General features: G+C 33.4%; 1 protein-coding gene across 11 annotated transcripts in view; it reads right to left on the reverse strand.

Annotated features, from left to right (window-relative positions):
- Positions 1-2829: 2829 nt before the first annotated feature.
- The window catches only part of LOC139489653 (trinucleotide repeat-containing gene 6C protein-like), a 53696-nt gene continuing 31931 nt past the window's right edge, over positions 2830-24594 (reverse strand). For 2 of the 11 annotated variants that reach the window (XM_071276293.1, XM_071276292.1), the window contains 11 exons: positions 23885-23950; positions 22194-22278; positions 21695-21832; positions 19588-21107; positions 18656-18754; positions 17004-17144; positions 16815-16898; positions 14560-14617; positions 8007-9410; positions 7102-7178; positions 2830-5247 (listed from right to left, as the gene is read on the reverse strand). In XM_071276293.1, coding sequence (XP_071132394.1) covers positions 4801-5247; positions 7102-7178; positions 8007-9410; positions 14560-14617; positions 16815-16898; positions 17004-17144; positions 18656-18754; positions 19588-21107; positions 21695-21832; positions 22194-22203 — 3978 coding nt within the window. In that variant the 5' untranslated portion in view covers positions 22204-22278; positions 23885-23950 and the 3' untranslated portion in view covers positions 2830-4800. Of the gene's footprint in view, positions 5248-7101; positions 7250-7982; positions 9411-14559; positions 14618-16814; positions 16899-17003; positions 17145-18487; positions 18755-19587; positions 21108-21694; positions 21833-22193; positions 22279-23884; positions 23951-24594 lie in introns of all 11 variants that reach the window. The other 9 variants (XM_071276289.1, XM_071276288.1, XM_071276291.1 and 6 more) reach the window with 5 other exon arrangements.

Consider the following 24594-nt stretch of genomic DNA (forward strand, 5'->3'; position numbering starts at 1 on the left):
ATCTTATATAATTTTCTTTATAAGATATCTCATAAACTATATAAGATATAATAAACTATATGAGATATCTTATAAACTATATAAGATATCTTATAAATTATATGATATCTTATATAAAACTTGTTTATAAGATATCTTATAAACTTTAGAAGATATCATAAAAACTTTATGAGATATCTTATAAACTTTAGAAGATATCATAAAAACTTTATGAGATATCTTATATAACATTAAAGATATCTCATATAACAATAAAGATATCTTATAAAAATGAAAATTATCTTATATATTAAAGGAGATATCGTATATATTATATAAGATATCTTATATATTATAGGAGATATCTTGAAATTCGAATAAATAGTAAAACGGCTTGCCATACCAATACCTGGTTGATAAGCAACTTCACAAATAATACATGAATTGATGGTCTTGAAGTAAGGATTCTGAAGGTACTGATGTTGTTGATCATCTTCGTGTTGTGGTGTTCTATTATGTGTCACTGTCTTTATATAAAATAAACCAATTAACCTTTAATATTTAGTCAATGTTTGTTAAAATCCTTTTGGTGTGGCTCGGTAATCATATACATCCAATCATCGTGTTATTGTGCTTTTTCATTTTCTCGTCTTTCATGTTTGCCTATGATTTTGTTTATAATTCATTTTGTTTCTCATTGTTAACAGTTGTTTTTATTGTGATTCTGAATTAGCATAACATAATGTTGACTGCTGTACCCCAATTTTTGACATTTTTAACTATTACGTCTGTTTGTTTTGTTCACACATTGTTGTCAATATAATGGATTTTTTTGCGACTATTATATCAGTCTAGAGATTAAGCTACCTTTAAAACAAGGCTAATCCACCAATAAGGAAATGCCTATACCAAGTCAGGAATATGACAGCTTTTTTCCACTTTGATCGAACTTGATCTGTGTTTTAGTCATAAGCATTTTGTAGAAGTTCATCACATTTAGTTGAGGCACACTAAAGTTAAGAGAAAGGAAACCAACTTTAGGACGTATGGGGGCATACATTTATGTAATTAGGAAAATCACTTCATCAAAATATATTTTAAAACAAAATCGTGCCCATGGGACATTGTCCCCATCACACCGTCACATAAACATGTTTTGTAAAAAGAAATTCTATGACATTGAATACAACTTCATAGTTTTATATCTACCAAAATTGATATATAATCCTAAAAAACGTGGGTATAAACTGAAGACAATAGCCTGTTGTTCAGTGGTTTTCGTTTGTTGACGAGGTTCATAGGTGTTCCTCATTTTTATATATAGATCAGAGCTTTGGTTTTCCTGTTTGAACAGTTCAACACCAAGTCATTTCGGGCCCTCTATAGCTTACTGTTGGGTATGAGCCAAGGGTCAATGTTGAAGATAGCTTCTTATATATTTTGACTTGGATGGAGAGTTGTCTCATCGACGCTCAGACCACATAAATGTCTAATGATGGCAAAGTGATCTTTGACTATTTCTAAATCTCTCCACTGTCAGAACAAACTTTTTTCTATCCATTGTAATGTTAACACAGGTGTTCAGCGCAATATTTGAAGTAAAAATGTAGTTATAAATCATCTAGCTGTCAAGTTTTCAATTATATTGACATTAACTCTTTGTACTCAAATTGACATTTTGGACTGTCAAAACTTTCCCAAATTCTATGCACAGCAAATAGGTACTTAATTGTTATGATAGAATGTCATCCAATTTATTTTTTCAAGTGTACCTATTAACAATGCGTTTTACTAATGAAAATACCCTTTGAAAGGGACATCAATGACATTTCTAGGCCTGGTTTTGCTAGTTTCCAAGGAATCAAATGCCATCGTTTTTTTCTGTGTATTGTAACTAGAAAGTGTACTGCTTGGAAAGTGAATAATGGTTGCAATTTCAAATAAATCAGTACCGAAGTAAAAAGTAAATCAGTACTGAAGTAAAAAGTTTAAGTGACTTGTTATATCACTCAACAATTTGGTTCAAAAAGGAAAACATTTAATAAATTTTGACCATCTGACCCCTATTTAGGGAAATCACAACTTATCTTAATTTTCCATTCAGTCCTTATATAGAAAGGACAAGGTACGATAAGCACCCCTATTTTCTAATTTTTCAAAACAAAATTTGAAAAAAAAAGGAATGTTATACATTTTTTTTCTAAGTCAGGCGCCTGCTTTTCAGTGGTTGTCATTTGTTGCTGTAAATATTTGTTTTGTACAGACATTAGGCTGTTAAGTTTTCTCGCTTTTTTTAAACAGGACCTTTCACAGCTTGCTGCTTGGCAAAGGTTTTGCTCTTAGAAAGCTGTAATGGTGACCTATAGTTTTTTACTTTTCAAGTCATTTGGTTTCTGGTGGAGAGTAGTCTCATTGGCAATCATACCACATGTTATATCTATATAATCTGTCAAGTTTTGTTAGAACTGATTCAACAGGTCCTTAGAAGATTTTATTTCTCAATATAAACAAAGATAAAGTACATGACAATCATCTTTTTGAATTTGGCAGTACCCTAATTAAAACACATGATAAAAGCATTATAGGAAACATCTCTGGCCAAGTCTGTTATTTTGTTCAAACCATTCTACAACAGGTTGGAAATTTGAATATTTGTGTTTTTCTGGTCTAACCATTCTAGAACAGTTTATTGAATATTTGTAAAATTGTTAATCTGTCTTGTATTTGGTGTCAAGGTGACATATACGTTCTTGTTTCCTGATGGATGGTTGTTGTCTCATTGACAATTAAAATGCATCTCATTATTTTAATAATGTATTGTACATTATGGAAGTTAAAAATCTGACAATATTGTTTTTATCCATTAACCTTTATTTGATACACAACAACTGAATATTAGAAATAAAATTTGGAGAATGTCACAATCATCATACATAAAATCTTGGACTAATCAAGCTAAACTCATCATGCAAATAAGTTATCCTTTCTGACTCTTTAATCTCTCCAGTATTTGGTCAATAAAATATTAAGTAGTATTTACATTAAAACTGCACAGATAAAACACATAGGATTTCAGTATTTGGTTTGAACATACTTTTTTCACACCTGACATCAGAATGATCATCTATAGTAGCTTCACTAGAATCTCAAGATTAGCACATAATACAAAATGTTCTTACAACAACAAGAATGAATATCTCCATTCTACAACTGATTTATTTGCTTTTATCCCTGATTTTTCAGATGTTTCCAGCTATAAAAAAAATGCTCAATATCAACCTGTTCTTACAACATAAGAAAACCACGAACTGCTAAATGTAAATATGGCAAGTAATTTTGAGGATTCCATAATCCCTGTGACTTAGTTGTATTAATGAAAATTAAAAACATGTACAAGAAAATAAATATATAAATCTTATTACTCTAGTGCATTTATTAATTACATTCATCTACTTCAGAAAATAAATATTCATTTCAAATAAATATCCATCAAATCAGTACATCATAGAAAACTGAAAACTACCTGCCATAAATTATATGAATAATAACAGTCTAATTCTACAAGCAAAGTTTATAAACATGTTTGTACAATACTGTTTGAGGTTTACATTAGTAACTTCTTACAGAGCATACAAATCAACCCATCATCATCATTATAGTAGCACTTGTGAAAATAAAATGAACACAAAATATTTAAAATTACAAGTCATTTAGAAATGGAGATCTACCAATAGTAAAAATACTATAGAAACTTCTTGATGCAGGTGTGATATTTGCTTGATGAACACAGTAGTCATGGAATGCTTATAAACTTGTCAGAAAGTCATAACTTACCACAAAACGTCTAGCTTACAAACACAACTACAAATACTCAAAATTTTGGATGATCATTTATTTTAATACAATTCAAAAGCATGCTACGAGCACAATATGTATGTCATGTCAAAAATGGATCACTTTATAGATAAAAGCTGCCGATCCTCAGTACCTTACATAGACTTTGGCAATCTTTAACATGATAATTGGTCAATTAAAAGCTGGAAAATATAAATGGAATTACAAAGTGTTCACATGGTTAATCTTCTATCACTGTACCACAAGCAGGTACAATCACAATATGCTATAACACAACATCTTGCCATTATAAGATCCTTATCACAATGTACAAAAAATCTAAAATGCTGCGACATATTTCTGGCAGAGTTCCAGATCCTATGTTTTGATATAATGCCTCAACAATTATGCTTAAGATATGGAAACGACCTGACAGCAGTTAGCGAGACTTCTCCTCGTAAACTGAGGTAGGCACAGTGTCGTTAGGGGGTGGGCGTCTAGCACTACAAGTGGAATCACAGTCACCCACAGATGATTGGTGGACAATATCACAGTAGTTTGTTTACACATCTTAAAAATAAACATCAATATACTTATTATATCTATTTTTTTTATAGTTTTTTTTTTTTTTTTTTTACATTTTTATAATACACATGGCATTTTGAGAAGTCTTGACATAAATAAAACAATGAGGTTGTGTGCACACTTAAATACACCCTTCAATAAATTAGAGTTGTTAGGTGGAGGTTATCATGACCAAGCCCACCTGACAAGAACAAGGAATTATGAAAGACTAAAATACTTCATTGGAAGTAATGAAAAAATAAAATGTGCTGTGCTTCTTGGAAGCATTGAGCACCAAAGTATTTGCATCGTTGGGGGCTGGTCCGTATCTCTGACCTAACAACTCAGAACACATTGGTTAACAAATGGAATACTGTATCCGCCCCACAATTAACCCGCTTTTATATAGAGATCACGAGGCAGTCACATCGACTCCCCCAACATATTGCCGAGCAGAGAGTTGGCATTGTGGTCGTCACCTCCCCAAAGACCACTTCCACCATTACCCCACATTCCCCCCGAATTGTAATTATTGGCCATATGGTTAGCCTGAGCTGGTTGATTCCAGGAATCATTGCAAACACCCATGCTGTTTTGGCGGTACGCAGAATTATTAGGCTGCTGCGGCTGCGACTGCCACTGACTAGATGACTGGGCTGTCATGGCAAATCTAGCCGCTTCATTGTCGGACACAAAATCAGCTACTATGGTTGTGTTTCCTAATACACATGTGTTGAGCGATTTCTGTGCTTTGAATGCTTCTTCCTTTGAGTGGTATCTGACTAAGGCTTGGCCATTGTTCAAACTAAGATAAAACCACACTAGAGGACCATGTTGCATGCAGAGGGTCCTTAATGTTGATCCATCTATCTGTAAAGTAAATGAATATTTGTTAGTATTTGCTTTAAATATTTGAACAATGAAATATTTCTCCCATAATACATGCATTCTCATGAAATTGAAATGAGAGAAAAACAGGAGGAGACACCAATTTTGCTTCTATACATAATCCCAACAAGTCTCATTGAATTGTTATAGGTGTCATTTTTATTATTGTGATTTGTATTTTCTTTTTTAAAATCATCCCTCATAATCACAGGTGTTAAGCAAACATGAATCAAACAATCAATGAATTATAATAACAGCTTTAAACACAACAATACTATAGGGTTATTGCATGAATATTGTCTCGAGTAGAATTTTATATTGCACACACTTGCGAGTGCAATATATGTTCTACGAGGGACAATATTCATGCAATAACCCTTTTATTGTATAGCAATACAATATTTGAAAGTAAAAATTGGTTTAAATTAAGATTTTGACTTTAATGACGTCATGAATTTATAAGATTTATTGCACTAGTGCAATATTATAGGGTTACTGCATGAATATTGGGGAATATTGTCCCGATTGCCAGCCGATCGCAAGCTCGTGCAATATATGTTCTACAAGGGACAATATTCCCCAATATTCATGCAATAACCCTTTTATTGTATTGCAATATAATATTTGAAAGTAAAAATTGGTTTAAACTAACATTTTGTTGTTGATGTCATGAATTTTGAAGATTTATTGCACTAGTGCAATATTGGAATTTATTGCACACTTACTTTTGGTTACTTTCTGTGGGAAATATTATATTGCTATACAATAATATACAATTACTGTCTTTTGATGAGGTAAATGTGTAGTTTTATTCACTTTTGAAAAACTGATATTCACTGAGGCCAACGGCCGAAGTGAATATCAGTTTTTCAAAAGTCAATTAAACCACATATTTACCAAAACAAAAGACAGTAATTGTTTTATTCCATGTTCCGAGAGAAATGTATGTAATGGCAATTATTAACCAAAACCAATTGTACATCAAACGTTTTTTTACCAAAATAGTGCAGGTAAAAGCACGCGACGTTATGCGCGGTGAATATCCTTTTTCCGCAGGTGAATATGCTTATTTATTCAAAATCCCATTCATATAGAAAAACCTACTAAAGTTTTAACAATATGGAATAATATAATTTATTGCACGCTAACTTTTGGTTACTTTCAGTGGATAATATTATATTGCTATGCAATAATACATTTTATTATCTGTAGTCTTTAAGTCAACTACATCTGTTATGGTCTAAAGATAAAAATCAACCCTCATATTAAAGCAGCTAACAATGGGATTCTGCAAATGTGGCTTCGACCATGTCTTGTCAATACATTTAACTATCTTATGTAAACCTGAAATAATTCAGTGGTGGTCTTTTGTTGGTGAATATCATATTTATATTTCTTTCTTTGTTTCTTTCACATAAGTCTGGCCATTAGTTTTCTCATATAAATTGTTTTACATTTGTAATTTCAGGGCCTTTTAAACAATAGCTGAATATGCGGTATGGGTTTTGCTCATTGTTGAAGGCCTAACCAACTTTAAATAACCTTTACATGGTTCAGATGATTAATGCATCTAGATATTTCACACATTATTTAAAATTAAAACCTTACAATTATTTATTCCAGATTAAAGCTACTTCTTAGGGCCGTTCCAGAAAATAATATATCCCCCAGGAAAGGCAATATTATAAATTTTATGTGGGTGGTTTATTTGAAATACCAAAATGCAAAGGGAAAGTTCAACGATCTCATTTATTTTTATTTGGGGGGTAAAAAAGTGCATTCCCTGGGGGGACAGTATTTTCTGGAACAGCCCTTGTTATATAAAAGTCAACTTACTTGAGGAGTGAGATTTTTCAGGATCAAACAAGGAGTAATATTGTTTGACATCCTTGCATCCCAGTTAGACATGTTCCCTGTAAAAAATGACAAAAATGTAAAAAACCATATACAAAATGTAATCAACCTGTTAATTCAAAATTAATACCTGCAAATAGTGGTTTATCGTAATTGTCAAGTCATAATATGTCAGATTTAAATCTTTTGAAAAAATATCTCTTTCAACATGAAGCTTTGATACAAGTCACACTCTACATTGTCAACAATGCAAAACAAACAGGTCAATGAGATTATAAGATTTATCTATTCATTTTCTTAAAGTGTTACTTATTATGAATTCAACTCTCTAAGCTAAAAATCTGTGTCACTAAATATGTTGCAAAAGTTTCAAGGCAAGAGAAGTTACAAATGAGTAATACAAATCATTCATTCACACACCATCTCATGTAAGAAATGAACCAACACAGTCACAGTATAATACTAAATAATTAAATTAAAAATCCATTTGGTATTGTATCACAAGACCAAACAGCATAAGACTAAGCTGGTATTCTTAAAGTGTTTTTTTTTGTTGTATAAACAGACTTAAAAGGTGTGTTATTTTTTGTGTCATTTGGTTTCTTGGCGAGAGTTGTCTCATTGGCAATCATACCAGATCTTCTTTTTTATAGTGTACAACTGATCAGTCCATATTTTTAGCTATGCAATAGTACAAGGTTGGCAAATTTCATCCAGACCTTACTGATATATTTATACATTGATTGGTATTAATTGAAGGGTAAATCATCATATCATTTGCGAGTCAAGTTTGTGACAATACTTGATTGTTTAATCAAATAAATTTAAAATGAAAAAATTCTTTTTTCAGCTGACTTGAAGACAAATAAAACAGATTTTTAGTTTACCTGAATTGAAAGAAGATGGGTCAGTTCTGGTTCCTGCCCAGGAATGTTGACGATTTACACCAGACCAGTTGTTTGGCTTCAAACCTGGTGGTGGACGCTGCTGCATGGCACTGTTCTTTGGTAATGGCACACCCCATACTTCGTTGGAGAAAGACGTTGGAGCCATGGAATCGCCGCCACTCCACGACTTCTGGGACATATTCTTAGGATTCATAGGCGGGAGGGACTCACTTGGACTGGTTTTAGTGATTAATGATCCTAAGGAATCATCTCTGATGGTATTGACACTTAAACTGAGAGAACGAGAAAAGCTTCCTGGCGTGATATGTGGATCATCTTCGACACTCTTTTGAGTAATTCCTGGCCAAGGTTTACCAGGTACAAATTCTGGTATTGCATCATTAATAGTGAGAGAAGATGATGTAGATGGTAAGTGAGATTCTTTAATATCTTTCCCATTCTCGTCAATTGTAGATGTGGGGCCCGTTGATGAGACACTGATTGTAGGCCAACTCTGGGACCCAGATGTAGTTGCTGGCACATTGGACCAGGTGGAATCTCCTCCAAGTTGGGTTAGACCAAGACCACCATACTGAAGACTGGACTGTGATGAGGCCTGGCTAGTTTTAGACGAGCCTGGGGCCTTGTTTAAAGCACTATATTCTGCATTAGCACCAGAATCTGGACTGGACTCTTTTTCTGTGGGTTTCTTCCACTGACTAAGTTTAGATTGTTGAGGTTGACTGTTGGGCATGTTGAGATTTGAGAGACTGGACTCGATAGTGGAGATGGCATCCTCCGTTGATGATTGTGAAGTTGTTGTTGGTTGAGGTTTAATAAGAAGACGTTGAGCATCATGGATTTGACGTTGGGTTATAAGAATTTGTTGTTTGATCGTATTAATTTTCATATTGACCTGTTCAAGTTGTTGACGTTGAACCATTGGGTTCATAGAGACACTGTTCTTTTGAAGGACTTGTTGGGTAGTGATAAGCTGTTGTAGACACTGCTGATGCTGTAGTAACTGCTGGAGTAGAACCAACATATACGGAGGCAATTGCTGGTTGAGAAGTTGTGGACTGATTAATCCTGCCTTAACGGCAAGGTGTAACTGCTGGAGAATCTGTTGTTGGGCCATTTGTTGTGCGACAGCCTGAGCTCGACCAGCGGCAGGCTTTTTGTTTTGTTGCGGAGGCATAATACTAGTTTGACTAGAGACTGGCTGACTAGGTCCCTTGAACGCTTGAGCATTTGGTGGAGGAAAAGGAGTATTTGGATTAGGCACAAATGGATTGTTTTCCTGCTGAGTATCTGATATGTCATTATCACTTATCACTTTGGACTTGGCACTTTCCAATAATACATCATCTCTATAAGTAGCACCTTTTTGCTTGTATAGTTCAGCTGAAAGTACATAAGAGTTCTATGTAAAAATCTTATATCTATTTGAAATAATGTGTTTATCACTTTATCCCCTCATTAGCACACAATCGATTATTTTTTTTAATTGAAAATGCAACATTTGATTACAGTAAATCATTTAAATGTCAATGAGCTTTAACACAGACATACTTATTGAAACTGAGGATTTCAGATTGAATTGTAGAGACCTAACAATCAAAATCTGAAGCAAGAACAAGAAACTTGTGTGAATATACAACATGCCTATTACAAACTATTTTATCTTTTAAATCAACATTACTTTACTGTGGATTATAACAGTTAAAAAAAATTTTAAAGTAATATTTCATACAATTTTTTTCTTAAGCTTACTGCAAATCATTTTGATACATTTCAAAAGTAGTTATTTGTTTAATAATGCTGTTCAGTAAACATTTTACTATTATTCCCTCCAAGTCATAAAATCAATATAAACAACACAATATTTTTAAGCCCCCTTTTTTTTTCAAAGTCCGTTATCATTTTGTTTTCTGTTATATTCCATTATTTCCGCGTTTCTGTATACTATGAATAGACATATAATACATTCTATGTCTCTGCTATGTACATACATATACATATTTGAACTATTAATTCTAAGTTTCTTCTCCATGGCAATCACTGCTATATTATAAAGAGTGTCTGTATATATTATAGTACTTAGTATTTTAATCATAGTATACAGTACATGCAGATAAACACAAAAATAATTGTCCTGTCCCCTTCCGAGAACTTATGAAAATTATGTGCAAGTTAAAACCGAGGTATAATAGTAGTGGTTCTTACGATCTAACAAGAGTGCACACGCTGAAATGTCTCGCCTTCTATACAAATCATTGATATTATGTTGATAGTCCTAAGTATAAAGCTAAGCTTTATAACAACTGTCACATAAACTTAACATTAACCAAGATAACTAAACATAGACCAATGAACCTTGAAAATGAGGTCAAGGTCAGATGAACCATGCCAGGCAGACATGTACAGCTAACAATGCTTCTATACAACATATATAGTTGACCTATTACTTATAGTTTAAGATAAATAGACCAAAACACAAAAACTTAACACTGTGCAATGAACTGTGAAATTGAGGTCAAGGTCAAATAAAACCTGTGCGACTGACATAAAGATCATAAAATATTTCCATACACCAAATATAGTTGACCTAGGCATATAGTATTAGATAAAAAGACCAAAACTCAAAAACTTAACTTTGACCACTGAACCATGAAAAAGAGGTCAAGGTCACATGAGATCTGCCTGTTAGACATGTACACCTTACAATCGTTCCATACAACAAATATAGTAGACCTATTGCATATAGTATGAGAAAAACAGACCAAAACACAAAAATTTAACTTTGACCACTGAACCATGAAAATGAGGTCAAGGTCACATGACATCTGTCCGCTAGACATGTACACCTTACAATCGTTCCATACAACAAATATAGTAGACCTATTGCATACAGTATGAGAAAAACAGACCAAAACACAAAAATTTAACTATAACCACCGAACCATGAAAATGAGGTCAAGGTCAGATGACACCTGCCAGTTGGACATGTACACCTTACAGTCCTTCCATACACTGAATATACTAGCCCTATTGCTTATAGTATCTGAGATATGGACTTGACCACCAAAACTTAACCTTGTTCACTGATCCATGAAATGAGGTCGAGGTCAAGTGAAAACTATCTGACAGACATGAGAACCTTGCAAGGTACGCACATGGGTCATTCTCAGTTATTCAGCATTTTTTTATATACCTTGGTGAAAAATATAAATGTTGGCTTTTGGTCCATTTTTTGGTATCAAATTGAGACTAAAACATTGATCTTTATGGTTCTAATAATAAAAAGATAGTTCAGTATGTGGAAATATATTTTAATTGAATTTTTTTAACAGTACCCTCTGTGTTTTGGATGTTATATATTTTTCATTGACAGTATCATATATGCATTAAATGTACAATTTCAATAGAATAATTCATATATTTTAGATAAAGAAGTTAATATCTTTAAAATTAAAATCATTTATCAACTGATATTACAATAGAAAGGGAGTAATTATGTATAATTTGTTGTTGTGGATGTGACTCAAAATTAATACATTAAAAGTTTAGTTCAACAGTTTGTGTGTCAATTATTTTTAAAGGAGAATTCATAAGATTTTGTTGTGGTTATTCATTAAACAGATACATTGGACTTTTCAAATAAATACTCATTATTGCATATATTTTTTTACGGAATTATTATGGATGTTACATTTTGACAATTGACAAAATGGAATTTGTATAACATCCAAAACATAAAAAATATCCTGAGTTTGTGCATCAAACAGTAATGTCCAAAACATGTCACAGAATTATAAGTATATTCCAGAGCAACGGTTAAACCATACACATGTTAAACTAATTTTAGTTTATATAATATAATAGTACCATGTTTATATTCCCTCAATTAAAATTTAATGGGGTTAGTCTGTTCTTTCTGTTTTGGATGTTACTTGTTCGAGTAAAATTTAGGTCACAATAACATCCAAAACAAGTGTTTGTGCATCAAACAGTAATGTCCAAAACATGTCACAGAATTAGAAGTATATTCCAGAGCAATGGTTAAACCATAAACATGTTAAACTAATTTTAGATTATTGTAAAATAATAGTACCTTGTTTATATTCCCTCAATTATAATTTAATGGGGTTAGTTTGTACTCCCTGTTTTGGATGTTACTTGTTCGAGTAAAACAGTAATGTCCAAAACATTGATCATTGATTTGAACATTGTATAATAAAACAGATAATAACTTTGGATATTGTTTTATTTTTCATCATCCAGTGCTACGATATTTAAATAGTGCAGATACACAATTTTAATATATAACTTATTTTTAACTAAAATCGTACGGACATTACGCAACCACGTGCTTATCACGTCAAAATATAACATCCACAAAAAGGTTGACAGGTCAAAATGTCACCGTCCATATGCATCTGTGTTGTTTATCGTCAAATTGGCAATTTCCGTCATATTATATTTACCTATATATTGAACCACGTAAATAACTGATCATGCAATGAAAACTTACCATTTAGTTGCGTATTTATTACAATATCAATGAATTTAAATTAAGTTTTGGATGTTACAACTTGCTTCCGCCTGACCGATGACACTTAACTTCATTTTCGAAAGTCCCACGGCTGCTTTGTGTACACAAAGATCGATGACGTCTTTTTGGACGAGTCCAAACTTTCATTTAGGGGGGTTGGATATCGGACGATTGTAATATTGGAAGTAAACGAGGATTCGTTTTGGATGTTAATTATTGACCGCTATTACCACGTCTGTAAAAGATTGACGATTTCTTTTTATTATGAAGCCCTGCATGTCATATCATTTTACAAAATACATCTAAAGACAAAACCCCTGTTTACTTTGCGAATAGTGTTGTCCACATTCTGTTCTGTGTAAATATTTATCGCAAAATTAGGTAAGGTTTGACCGATGCAGTAACATCCATACACTAATTTTTATTACTAAAATATATATATTAATAATGCCCTGTTTATTATATTTTATACATGAACAAGTAAATCTGAGTATATAGTTTTTATTATTCCTTAACTTGCCCTGGTTGTGCATACAAAAATGACATAAAAATATGATTAAATATGACCATGGAAAAATGTCCCAAAATGGACGCCATCAAAACACCCTTTTTTTATTTTAAAACTCTTGTAAATTTCTTTCTTCTCCACTTATTATCCTTAAATTATCTTTACTATCTATTCAACATTAGTAGAAAAGAATAACACATCAGATTTGCCAATATCTCCTTTATTTTCTTCACAAATTATCATCAAAGTCCAATGGTACTGAATTGCTGATTAACTGAGAATGACCCATATATCAAATATAGTTATCCTATTACTTATAATAAGAGAGAATTCAACATTACAAAAAATTTGAACTTTTTTTTCAAGTGGTCACTGAACCATGAAAATGAGGTCAAGGACATTGGACATGTGACTGACAGAAACTTCGTAACATGAGGCATCTATATACAAAGTATGAAGCATCCAGGTCTTCCACCTTCTAAAACATAAAGCTTTTAAGAAGTTAGCTAACACCGCCGCCGTAGCCGCTGCCGGATCACTATCCCTATGTCGAGCTTTCTGCAACAAAAGTTGCAGGCTCGACAAAAACCACAATATGGACAACACTCTGATCGGCTTATTTATTTTTCATTTTTGTTATCTATCATACGATTGGTTCTCAATGTTAAAACCGGTAGTCATGTCTGACATAAAAGTCGGTCTGATGACTGAATGAATATACGGACGCCTCTATTTTCGTTTTTCTCCCAAAATAACTCAAACTGAATAGTCATAAGAATGGATGACAAATGTGACTATGCATGGTACCAATAGGACACAGAGGCATGATGATCAATTTATTGTGGGAGGAACAGAAGCAACACACAAAATGAGGTCTCTTTGTTTAATAGTATAGATATATTTCGGTCTTATAGATTAACCAAACAATGTTACATGTAATTTTCAGTCTCAATATCGTCTGTACATACTAATTTGAATTGAAGTAATTTTTCCAGGGAAGAACTTAAAACTTTTTTTTTACATCATCTTAATACCCTACAAACAGCATGAAAAGACAGAGGTGCTATTCACTACAATAGAACTGAACCTCAAATAGAAGTTCACTAGCACTCGACTTTATACTCCACTGTTGGTCTTGCTATCCAAAGGAAAAAATACATGAAAGAGCAATCACTAGTCGCTTATAAATCCAGGGGTTCAAATTTGTTCTAAATAATAAAAGGGTCAGGATCATTCAAAATTTTCAGAGAAGATCTCCACAAGAAATTCCCTGGAACTGTATAAAGCATCAGTGTAAATAATTGTAAGTTCTTGACTTTTGTAATTCAAAAATGAAAAGTCCCTTCCTAGAATTAACAGGTCCAAGAGGTCCTAGTCCTCTGACCCAAACTAATTTGAACCCTTATAGATGTATGTATACGTGTGTACGGGTGTGACTAACCTGTTTTTAACTTTTATGTAAAAAAATCTTAAACCCAGCATATACTTACCGAGAGCACTTTGATAATTCATATTGTTGCTTATTAATGCTTGCCCGGCCTCATCTTTCTGTTAAAAAAAAACAAAACATAAAATATTTTAAGTTGGACAAGTAAGAAAAAAATTCAAGAGAAACCTACATATGCTTTTATAGCCCACTCCCCTTTGAACTAACTAGCTGTATGATCATGTTTAAAGAAGATATCAAATAAATATACAAAAGTTTGAATATCCTTATTTGTACAACAGAATGAATAGGTCATAATTACTTTCATTGGTCTATCAATACGGTATTAATTTCAGGGTGGTTCTTTTTAAACATATCAGTTATCCAAGAAAAGCATTATTCATATTAAACGGCAAGACTTTGTGAATCTATAAAACAAACAGCAAATTTTTAACTCAAAATTAATTGCATACAAAGTGTTTATGTACACATTTAGGTGCCCCTAGGTAAGTAGTATTATGAATATGAGTGGTGAGACAGGTTTTGATGGATTTTTTGTGTTTCAACACTACTTTTAAGCACCTTAGACTATTTACTGGCGTCCAATTTTTATTGGTGGAGGAAGCCAGAGTGCCCAGTAAAAACCGCTGACTTTTGATAGGAAAAACTGACAATGCTAGTCAATTAAGATTGGGTTCAAGTGCACTCCCACAAGCATGGTTTGAAACTAACAACCTCAGTGTTGACTGGCTAGTGATTACAGCAACTACTTAAACCACTTGGCCAATCAGGCCAACCCCCCCCCCCCCCTGGTGAGACAGGATAATGCTAAACATATGACTTTCTTTTAAACACAAGGAAATAATTTAAAACTGAACATTTGATCTCTTTTCAGATGAAGTCAAAACTTTTTCAGACTTATGCATATCTATTGATGAATATAATTTATTAATTAAATCCCGACAGGAATAGACATTTAGATGATGATGATGTTTATTGTAAATGGAGTACATGTGCATATCAGCCTTTTGCAAATAAATATTTGTTTTAAATTTCACTGGACATGTCAATAGACGTAATATAAAAATGCTAGTTTTTTTGGGGGGTATTCAATCCAAATGAGTGTTTTTTCTGTGCTTAAGATAAAATCAATGGGAAACAACATTAAGAGTGTGCCAACTTTTTATTTACATAAGACTGAAACACAGATTCAATTAAACGTATAAGTTCTGATACATTTAAATCTCCACTTGCATAAATACACATACAGTATGAACTATAATTGTAGTGTTTACAAATTAAAATCATAAGTCATAAATACGTCAGCTATAAAACTTTCAAAACAAAATAATTTATATTTTAACATTGGACTGCTTATTAATTTAATATTATTAATGTATTTGTATAATGTTTGGCCATAGGCCAGTTGATCTTAAGGCAAAAATCAATCAACTTTAAATGTTTCAAGTATGCTGTTTTCTTTCCAGATATTTTTTGGAAGAATGTCAAATTTGCATACCATGTTACATAGTGTTTATTTTAGAATGTTTTGTCACATTATATAAAATTATTCAATGAGGAACTGGACTTCACTTAAATATTATGAGTTTTTTTAATATTTGAAATTTTATACTTTTATACTTTATCTCACATTACTTGATAAGTGAGTGCTTCTTTTTACTTTGATTGAACAAAAGTATATTTTAGTTTAATCAAATTAAATAGAAGCACTTGCATATGAAATAAAGTGAGATATCATTAATATAAAACACTTATTTATTTACAACCTTAGACGCTAGACATAGGATCCCACAATTAAGCTTATCAATGTTACCGAGTTACTTAATTCAAACTATTGACACACAGAAAAAAACAGTAATTTTGATAGTAAAATGGGAATGTTGAAATTAAATGGCAATATTTCAGTATGTTAAATAAGCATAACATTCAAAGTCAATTAACCATGACTGAAGATGAAGGGCTGATTTATAACCCTGGGAATGAGTAATTCAACTGCATACCAAATATCATTGACTTGTCATATTAGCGGTTACCCTTAAACTGACGTAGTTACAAACTTTGAACCATGAATGCAGTGACAGGGCCACATAATCTCAATGTAAATGACAATTAAAGTTGCTACAATTCTCATCGACTTACTATTAGACGTTTCCCATAAACTTTCTGTTGGAAAATACCATTACTTTAATTAATTGTTGAAGTAGACTCCATTGTGAGTATCCAAGTCATGAATTACAAACTTTAAAATCAACTAATGATCTTATTTAGAAAGTTAGATGTTGTCCACAAGTGTATTACCTGAAAACCAAGCTCCATTAGCTGCTGAATCATACGACTCCTCATCTGAGGCTGATTTCCACCAGGAAATCGGCTAGCACCACCCTGTAAATAAACAACACATGTCATTCCTTATCACATCACATCACATCACAACAATCAATCTTTTGACAAACAAGCTACAGTATCTCTTCCTTAACCTTTGTTTACCTTGATCAAAGTTTTCTTTCCCCTAATCCAACCAGAGGCGCTGCTCCAAGTAGAATTATTTTCTTGGGTATCATCCATCCACGTTCCCATGTCTGTATCTTCCCAGTTTGTACTCTTGTCCTCATTCCAGAACATGTCATCCTGCAACAAGACACCAATCCATCAGGACCCTGCCAGAATCAGCATCAACCTCTCAGGCCCTTCCCAAGCTGAAAATCCCCCCCTTGTGAAATTATCCTTTATCCGTGCTTATGCTGTCTACCATATTAATAGTAAAATTCCAAACTTGAAATCCACCTTATATTCCCAATACCCACAAAATTTGGAGAATGCAGTTTTTAGATCAACTTAACCTGAAGTTATTGTTTAAGAAATAACATACAAAAGTAAAGATGGACCTGAGAAAATCCTAAAACCATTAGGCCAACAGTTCAAATTGTCATTAAGTTGCAGGCACCTTAGTCTGGAGAGATTGAGCAATATGTGATAATGTCAGCATTTGTGACAAGGTTTAAAACAGTTCAAAAGCTCGACATTTAACCAAATATATGATGTTTTCAATAACAAAAAAGAAAACCCCAATAGCAATGAAAGCATCAAAAATATTTCACTACTTAAAATCACTTTATACCTTTGAGTTTCAAGGATTAATGTTTTCTGTATCAGTTATAAAACTTTAAAAGAAGTACCAAGGAATCATGTTTTCAATCTCTAAACTGTTATAACTTAGTTTGACCAGGGAGCCATACAATAGACATATATTTACTTGCAATTATAAGATCTGATTATTTCTGTATGGTACTTTAAGAGACAAATAGCGATTCCCCCTTTGGCTAACAGAAAAAAAGAGGATTTTACCAAAAATCATTTTTCCCCGCCTTCCTATCTTTGAGAAGTAAAATTTTAAATATTACCCAATTTGACTACAATAAAAATATATTTTATATCTCTTAACTGCAGACCACTTCACTTATAAAAATTACTGTCTTAACAAAAAATTATTTCACTATATGACACCAAAATACCATAATGAAACAAAAGTGCCTGAATAATATTTATTTTGTGCTGAGTTTTGTTATGAACTGAACATTATTTTGTGAACTAAAACAGAAATTAGGTGTTAGTAAAAAAAAAGTACCCTGTAACTTTATTAAATAATTACACTGCAATCTATAAAGAAAATAAATATGCACCACTATCTCAGCATTATCCCGAACTAAACTCAAAAATATGTTATCTATCGCACAGTGCACAACCCATTTTTTAAGTTATGAAGAAAAAGAAAAAACAATGTGGAGACTGCAGCTTGTTTGTCAACAATTATGTAAAAAACAACAACAAACATGTAGATTAATAATCATGCATCCTCCTCCCCAGGGGAATCAACATTGGTCTGAGATCCTCATAATGGATTAAAATGGGGAATTTGACTATGAGGATCTCGAAAGGCTTGTGACTCATGCAAATACTGGATGTGATCTTACCTTATTATAATCAGACGTATTCCAAACCATGTCTGCCTCACCCCAGTTGAAGGTACCTTTTGGGTTGGGACCCTGTTCAGGTGGGCGATTCCAATACCTGTCCCCATCTTGACCCAAGTGGGAGGAGGAGACTGTACCCACACCAACAACAGGGTTTCCCAGCCTTACCTTAACACTGGGGTCCTCAGACCATGAAGGCGTCTTTGGTTTTTGGCCAGCTGCTGAATTCCACTGATTATTTGTTTCTCCCCAACCAGCTGCCTGAGCCTGCAAAAAAATTTAAACTTACAGAAATCTATAAATATTGTCTGGGTTCTACCAGCTGATAGGACTTTTTCCATTCTACATAAAGTTTCATATTTTAAAAGTAAATTAATCGACACAAATTTCACTGTAACGTGCTATGCTTTGTCTTTCCCCTAACACAGGTAATGTCAGTTAAAAGAACTTTTTAATATGAACTTCTGTCAGTTCATAGAATCAAAAACATCAAGTAATGATTTTTCCATGTGTTGTGTGAACAAATGCATTGCTCCTGATTCCGTAATTGATACATTTTTTTTATTTGGATACCATGTGTCAAGTCAACTCAACTAAACTGAGCCATCTTTTAGTATTTCTTTTATAAATGCAATATTGATTACTCACCTTCTACCTGAATAACAAAAATGAACAAATATGTTTAATATTACACAACTCTTACACTTGTGGCATTCAAGCCTTCAAGTATAAATAAATAATGTTTAATGTGGATGATACCAGTTCGAAAGAAGATAAGCAGCTAGGTCAGCCTACAGACTTCCACATCATCATTGTATTGCAAAGTTTGAATCAACATGTGTTGGTGTATTATTCTTAATAGTAGACAGTTAAACCAATCTATCATTATCTGCATATTCAACATAGATTTGTTTAAAATCACATGTTTTTAAGGGTTTTGATATGTATCTTTTTTTTGGGATTTGGTGTACAGGTACTTGTTTAATTTTCTCAAAGATACCCAAATATTGATTGATTTAGAATATGTTATACCGTTACATCCAGAATATGTTATACAGTTACATCCACCATAAAGAAAGAAAACTAATGGTAAAACACACCTGTTTTGGAGAACCAGCAGCCCAAAGACATGTTCCATCGTCCACTTTTGCAGGTGGAGGAGGTGGTTGTCCCCATCCAGGTGGCTGTGTTGGTGGTGGTGGCGGTGGTGGTGCTTGGTTCCAGTTTGGTGGATTGCTAGGTGGACCTGGTTGGTTCCAGTTTGCTGGTTTACCTCCTGGATTTCCCCAAAGAGCAGTTCCATCATTATGTTCCTGTTTGCCAGCTTCTCCATACTGACCTGAACGTTCACTGGGCCAAGAACCAGTTTCTGTTTTCCCGCCCCACTGACTTGAGGCTGTATCATTAGGATTTGTCCATGTGTTTGGATCCTTTGCCTGAGGATCTTCCCACTGAGCAGAATTTCCTGCTGGGGCACTTGTCCATGAACTGGTTTGCTGGGGTTCTTTTGTAGATTCCCAGATACCAGTTCCATTATTATTATTCCACATATTGCTGTTATTATTGTTTGGGTTAGCTGCTGCAGCAGGTTTTTCTGGATTTACTACTGGTACTGTTGCTGGGAACTTTCTTTTTGCTTTTGGTGTGGTTTCCATTTCCCATGCTGTATCTTGACGAACTGGTTTCATACCCCAACCATCATGACTATCGATGGCTACACGAAATTCACTAGGAACATCTGACTGTGATATGCTTTGAGATTGTGCATTTTGATTTGACACTGGATTGGAGGGACTAGTAGAAAGGCCTTTACCGGCAGCCTGAGCCCATGACGTAGGTTGAGGTTGGAGACCTTGTGTTGAATCTGGTGGCCACTGTTGTTTTGTAGATGCCATGGATGTTGGAACAGTGCTATCACCCCAACTTGAAACACTACTTGCCGAAATTGGAGCCGAAATTGGAGTGGGTGGAGGATTAACTGGCCATCCAACTTCGGGCATCATTTCTGGTTTTTGTTGAGCACTATTGCCATTGCCCTTGCCTGCTATATCACTGGGTATAGTTCCGACTGCACCCCATGAATCACCTACAGGCTTGAACGCTGAAGTATTTGCACCATAAGAAGCCTGATTAGAGACGGAATGAGACGATTGCATACTTTCTGCTGCTGACTGCTGTATTTGCACTGAATTTTGTGGCCTAATCCCTCCCAGATTTTGTCCAAGTCCCTGGGGGAGGGTTCCAGGGACATTTCCCCAACTTCTAGAAGGATCACTAGAACCAGCTATACTAGTTATTCCTTGCATATTATTTGAAAGACTTTGAGGATATGAGGAGCCCCAAGTGGAGCTGTTTGGATTTGTATCCCAAGTGTTTGATTCAAGTCCATTGAGAGAGTTGCCCCAAAGGGCAGTGTGGTCCTGACTGGACGAAGATATCACAGATCCCGATTTGGCAGAGGCACTATCTTCACCATTGTCTGAAGTTGTTTCGGAATTGTCACCTCCAATGGAAGGCCAGGACTCTTTGTCATTCCTATCTACAATAACACTTGGTTTCCAATCTCCTGCTGGTCCTTGCCATTGAGCTGCCAATTCAGCATTGGCAGCAGCTAGAGCACCTTAAAATTAATACAAAACATTTTATGAAACACTTTTACATCAATTTGTATTTTCCTTTTATAGACAACTTATATTATCAGGTCTATAGAAAACAGCTGTTATAAGAAGTGGTACATGAATACCACAGATTGTTGGTAATCAAGGGATAAGATCTGATATACAGCACATATTGAATATGCATAGGTATTGCAGAGCTAATCACTGAAAATCACAAGCATTCATTTAGAAAAATACAATAATTTTTTTTTTACTGAATAAAGTGTATACTTTAAATTTTGCTCATCATGGTGCAACAGTCAACTGATTCAGGGCTGTTCAATTGAAACTTATATTGAGGACAGTAAAAGCACCTTGAAAATGGTGAAAACTACACTACTGAATTGGTTTTCAAATTTCCCTTTCATTACACCATCCAAATCAAATATAAACACCCATCCAGAGTTGTGATTTTCATGTGCCTACCCACTGCTATGCACAATTTTTTTTCTTTTTAGCCAAATACTCTTATCTTATCATATAACAAAACCATCAATGTCTTTGTGCAGTTCAATCTGAAATTATAACTAAGAAAATGTATGTCAGTTACCCATCCATCCACTTCCCACACCAGGTGGTCCTACACCCCATCCCCCATCATCTTCATCAACACCAGCTCCAGGCATGGGGCCACTATTCCCCCATCCTCCGCTGTTCACTTGATTATTCATATTGACTGGTTTTGCAGCTGAAATATAAAATAAATTATTTTTATCACTTTATTAAATTTTAACATGACAACTTAGTTGTTTTTATTGTTGGGTTATCATCTTACTTATTGACTATAAAACAGTGACACATTTTTTTCATTTGATAGATTGTGCTGTCTAATCATTTAAATTTTATTACTGAAAAAAGCTGCACAAGTGAATTGCTTTTCATTCATTGATTGATTTACATAAATATGCAATCTTTCTAGACTAAAGCAGGAAAAACTGTCTTTCAAAATTATGTAATTGCTTTCAATGTTAGATTTTTTTTGTAACCAACAAAGATTGGCATGGCTGATCGAGACTTTTAAAGTCCACACTTTACAAGCTAAATCTTACCTTGCTGCATTTTGTCCTTTGGCACAAATAAATCTTAAAACAATTCAAACTTCACTTAAAACAGCACTTTTTGTTCTGGATTAACCTAAAATAAAAAAATAATATTAGCAATCTTAACCCTTTCACCGATTGCTGCCCAGACAGAAGCTACTCTGAGACGATGGCTTCCCTGGCTGCTTTTACTCAAGTGGGAGACCTAAATAAATGTCAATAAAAACTTGTTTATAGTTATTTGTGTATTTATTTCATTCACTAACACCATGTTCACAGTTTTGTTCATTTTTTGATAATTTTTTCTTCATAAAATATTCAAATTTTCAAATTTATCGGCATTATCTAAGTGAAATTCTCAAAATTCTGCTCTTAGACCCCAAATCGTAATTTTTTAACCCAAAACGGCAAAATTTTGAAAAATTTTATGAGGCTGTACAAATTCCTCACACTGAACGATGTCCATTCCAAGTGTTTTGTATATAAAACGACATTATATGTCAAAAAAGTATACTAGTTTGGCTTCATTTCTTCCATATTCTTTCAAAAAAAATGTTCCCTCATTTCAAATTCTCGTAAATTCCGTAAATTTCGTCTGATTTTGACACGGTCTTCAACAAACGGAAGCGCCATGTTTACACTTTCATCCGGGTATTCATCAAAGAAAGATAACTCATGTTTGCACTGTTTTGAGCGGAAAATATAAAAGAGGTATTCTGATCCCGGTAAAACGGGACTCATCGTCAGCTGTCTGAAGCGTGAATCCCGGTAAACCGTGACTCATCGGCGAAAGGAAAGGCTTTTTGAAAAATAAAAATTCCAAGTTTACACATTAATAGTTTATCATGACAAGTTATCCATCTTTAATGTATTAGAATAAATCAGTATTTTTTTGTAAACCTCTTATTTTAGTTTAAAAATGGGTAAACATTTAAAGCAAATTTCATCCATGTGGTCTTAAAAAAATCGGTAAAACTATAAACAAATTTCATCCATGCAGTCTTATTTAAACTTTTGTTGCTACACTTAACAAGTTTTTATATGCAAAACTATCAAATTCAAGATAGTATCTGAAGAAAAAATTTTCTTTCTTGTGAATTGTGTATCAACTAGATTTTTGTTTGAAATAAGCTTTGAGATTAAGCAAAGTTTAACTCGAATCAATTCAACCAAGGATAGGTTCAATACTTTTTTCATAAAAAAAACTGTAAGCCGACCAATATTCAATTTCCTATTGGAGGTTCTGACACTGGCCTGACAAGAACCGAAAATAAATATTCTAGCCAAATACTGGATGGAAATGAAAATTCTTTCCAACAGAACCACAGTATATTTATATATTGTGTATTAAACTGACAATACATTTTCCTTCCATTTAGGTGTCTAGCAAATTATGTAAATTGTGAAAATTAATCTACAAAATACCTCACTATTCCTCCCGAAATCAAAATATCTTCTAATGCTGTCAGATTTATAACATGACAAGCATTATCATGACCACTCACTTCTCCCTGTTTGGATGCCAGGCAGAAAGTGACCACTACAATTGGACACCTATATGGTACTTTCAATATTCAATGGACAGATTATTTCAGAGATTCTCTTTAAATGAATATAACATGCAAAAAAATTTCAAATTGCAAGTCAATTTATTAAAATATTTTCAATTCAAAATTTGTACATTTTCCTTTAACACTTACCAATAAAAGAACATCAACATTTAACAAATAAATACATGGCAGCACAACCAACATAACAACAACAGTCTGAAAGTAGAAAGTAGAAAATATGTCTTTTCTTTTAAACTGCATTGTATAAGCAATATACAATTTAGGCAATATTTGGAATTTGACATTATCAACAGTGATTCTGCCAGTGCTGGTCATTTTACTCATTTAAAAAAAAAAAAATCTTCTTGAAATTTTTATAATGTTTTTTTAAGGTACACATTCTACAATTTTTTAAAGTTTGTCCATATGTCGTACTGTTAGTTGCACTACTGTTCCAAGTTATGGGGAGGGTTTTGTGCCAGCCAACATGTTTCATCCCACCATATTCTGTATATGCCTGTTACAAGTCGGGAAATTCAGAGGTTTTTGTTTTATTTATGTACATCATATTTGTTTTTTGTGGCACCACTGTCCCAGGTTAAGGGAGGTATGACCAGACATGTTTAACCCTGCCGAATTCTGTATGTGCCTGTCCTAAGTCAGGACCTGAAATCAGTTATAATTTTTTGTTGCTGTATATATTTATTTTGTTCCAGGTTTTTTTTTAACATAAATTAGGTTGTTAGTTTTCTCGTTTGAACTGTTCAACATTGTCGTTTGGGGCCATTTATACTATAGTTGACTACGCAGCATGGGTTTTGCTCATTTTTGAAGGCTGTACAGTTACCTATAACGTTTCA

The sequence above is a fragment of the Mytilus edulis genome, chromosome 9 (genome assembly GCF_963676685.1).
Source record: "Mytilus edulis chromosome 9, xbMytEdul2.2, whole genome shotgun sequence".
Lineage (NCBI taxonomy): Eukaryota > Metazoa > Mollusca > Bivalvia > Mytilida > Mytilidae > Mytilus > Mytilus edulis.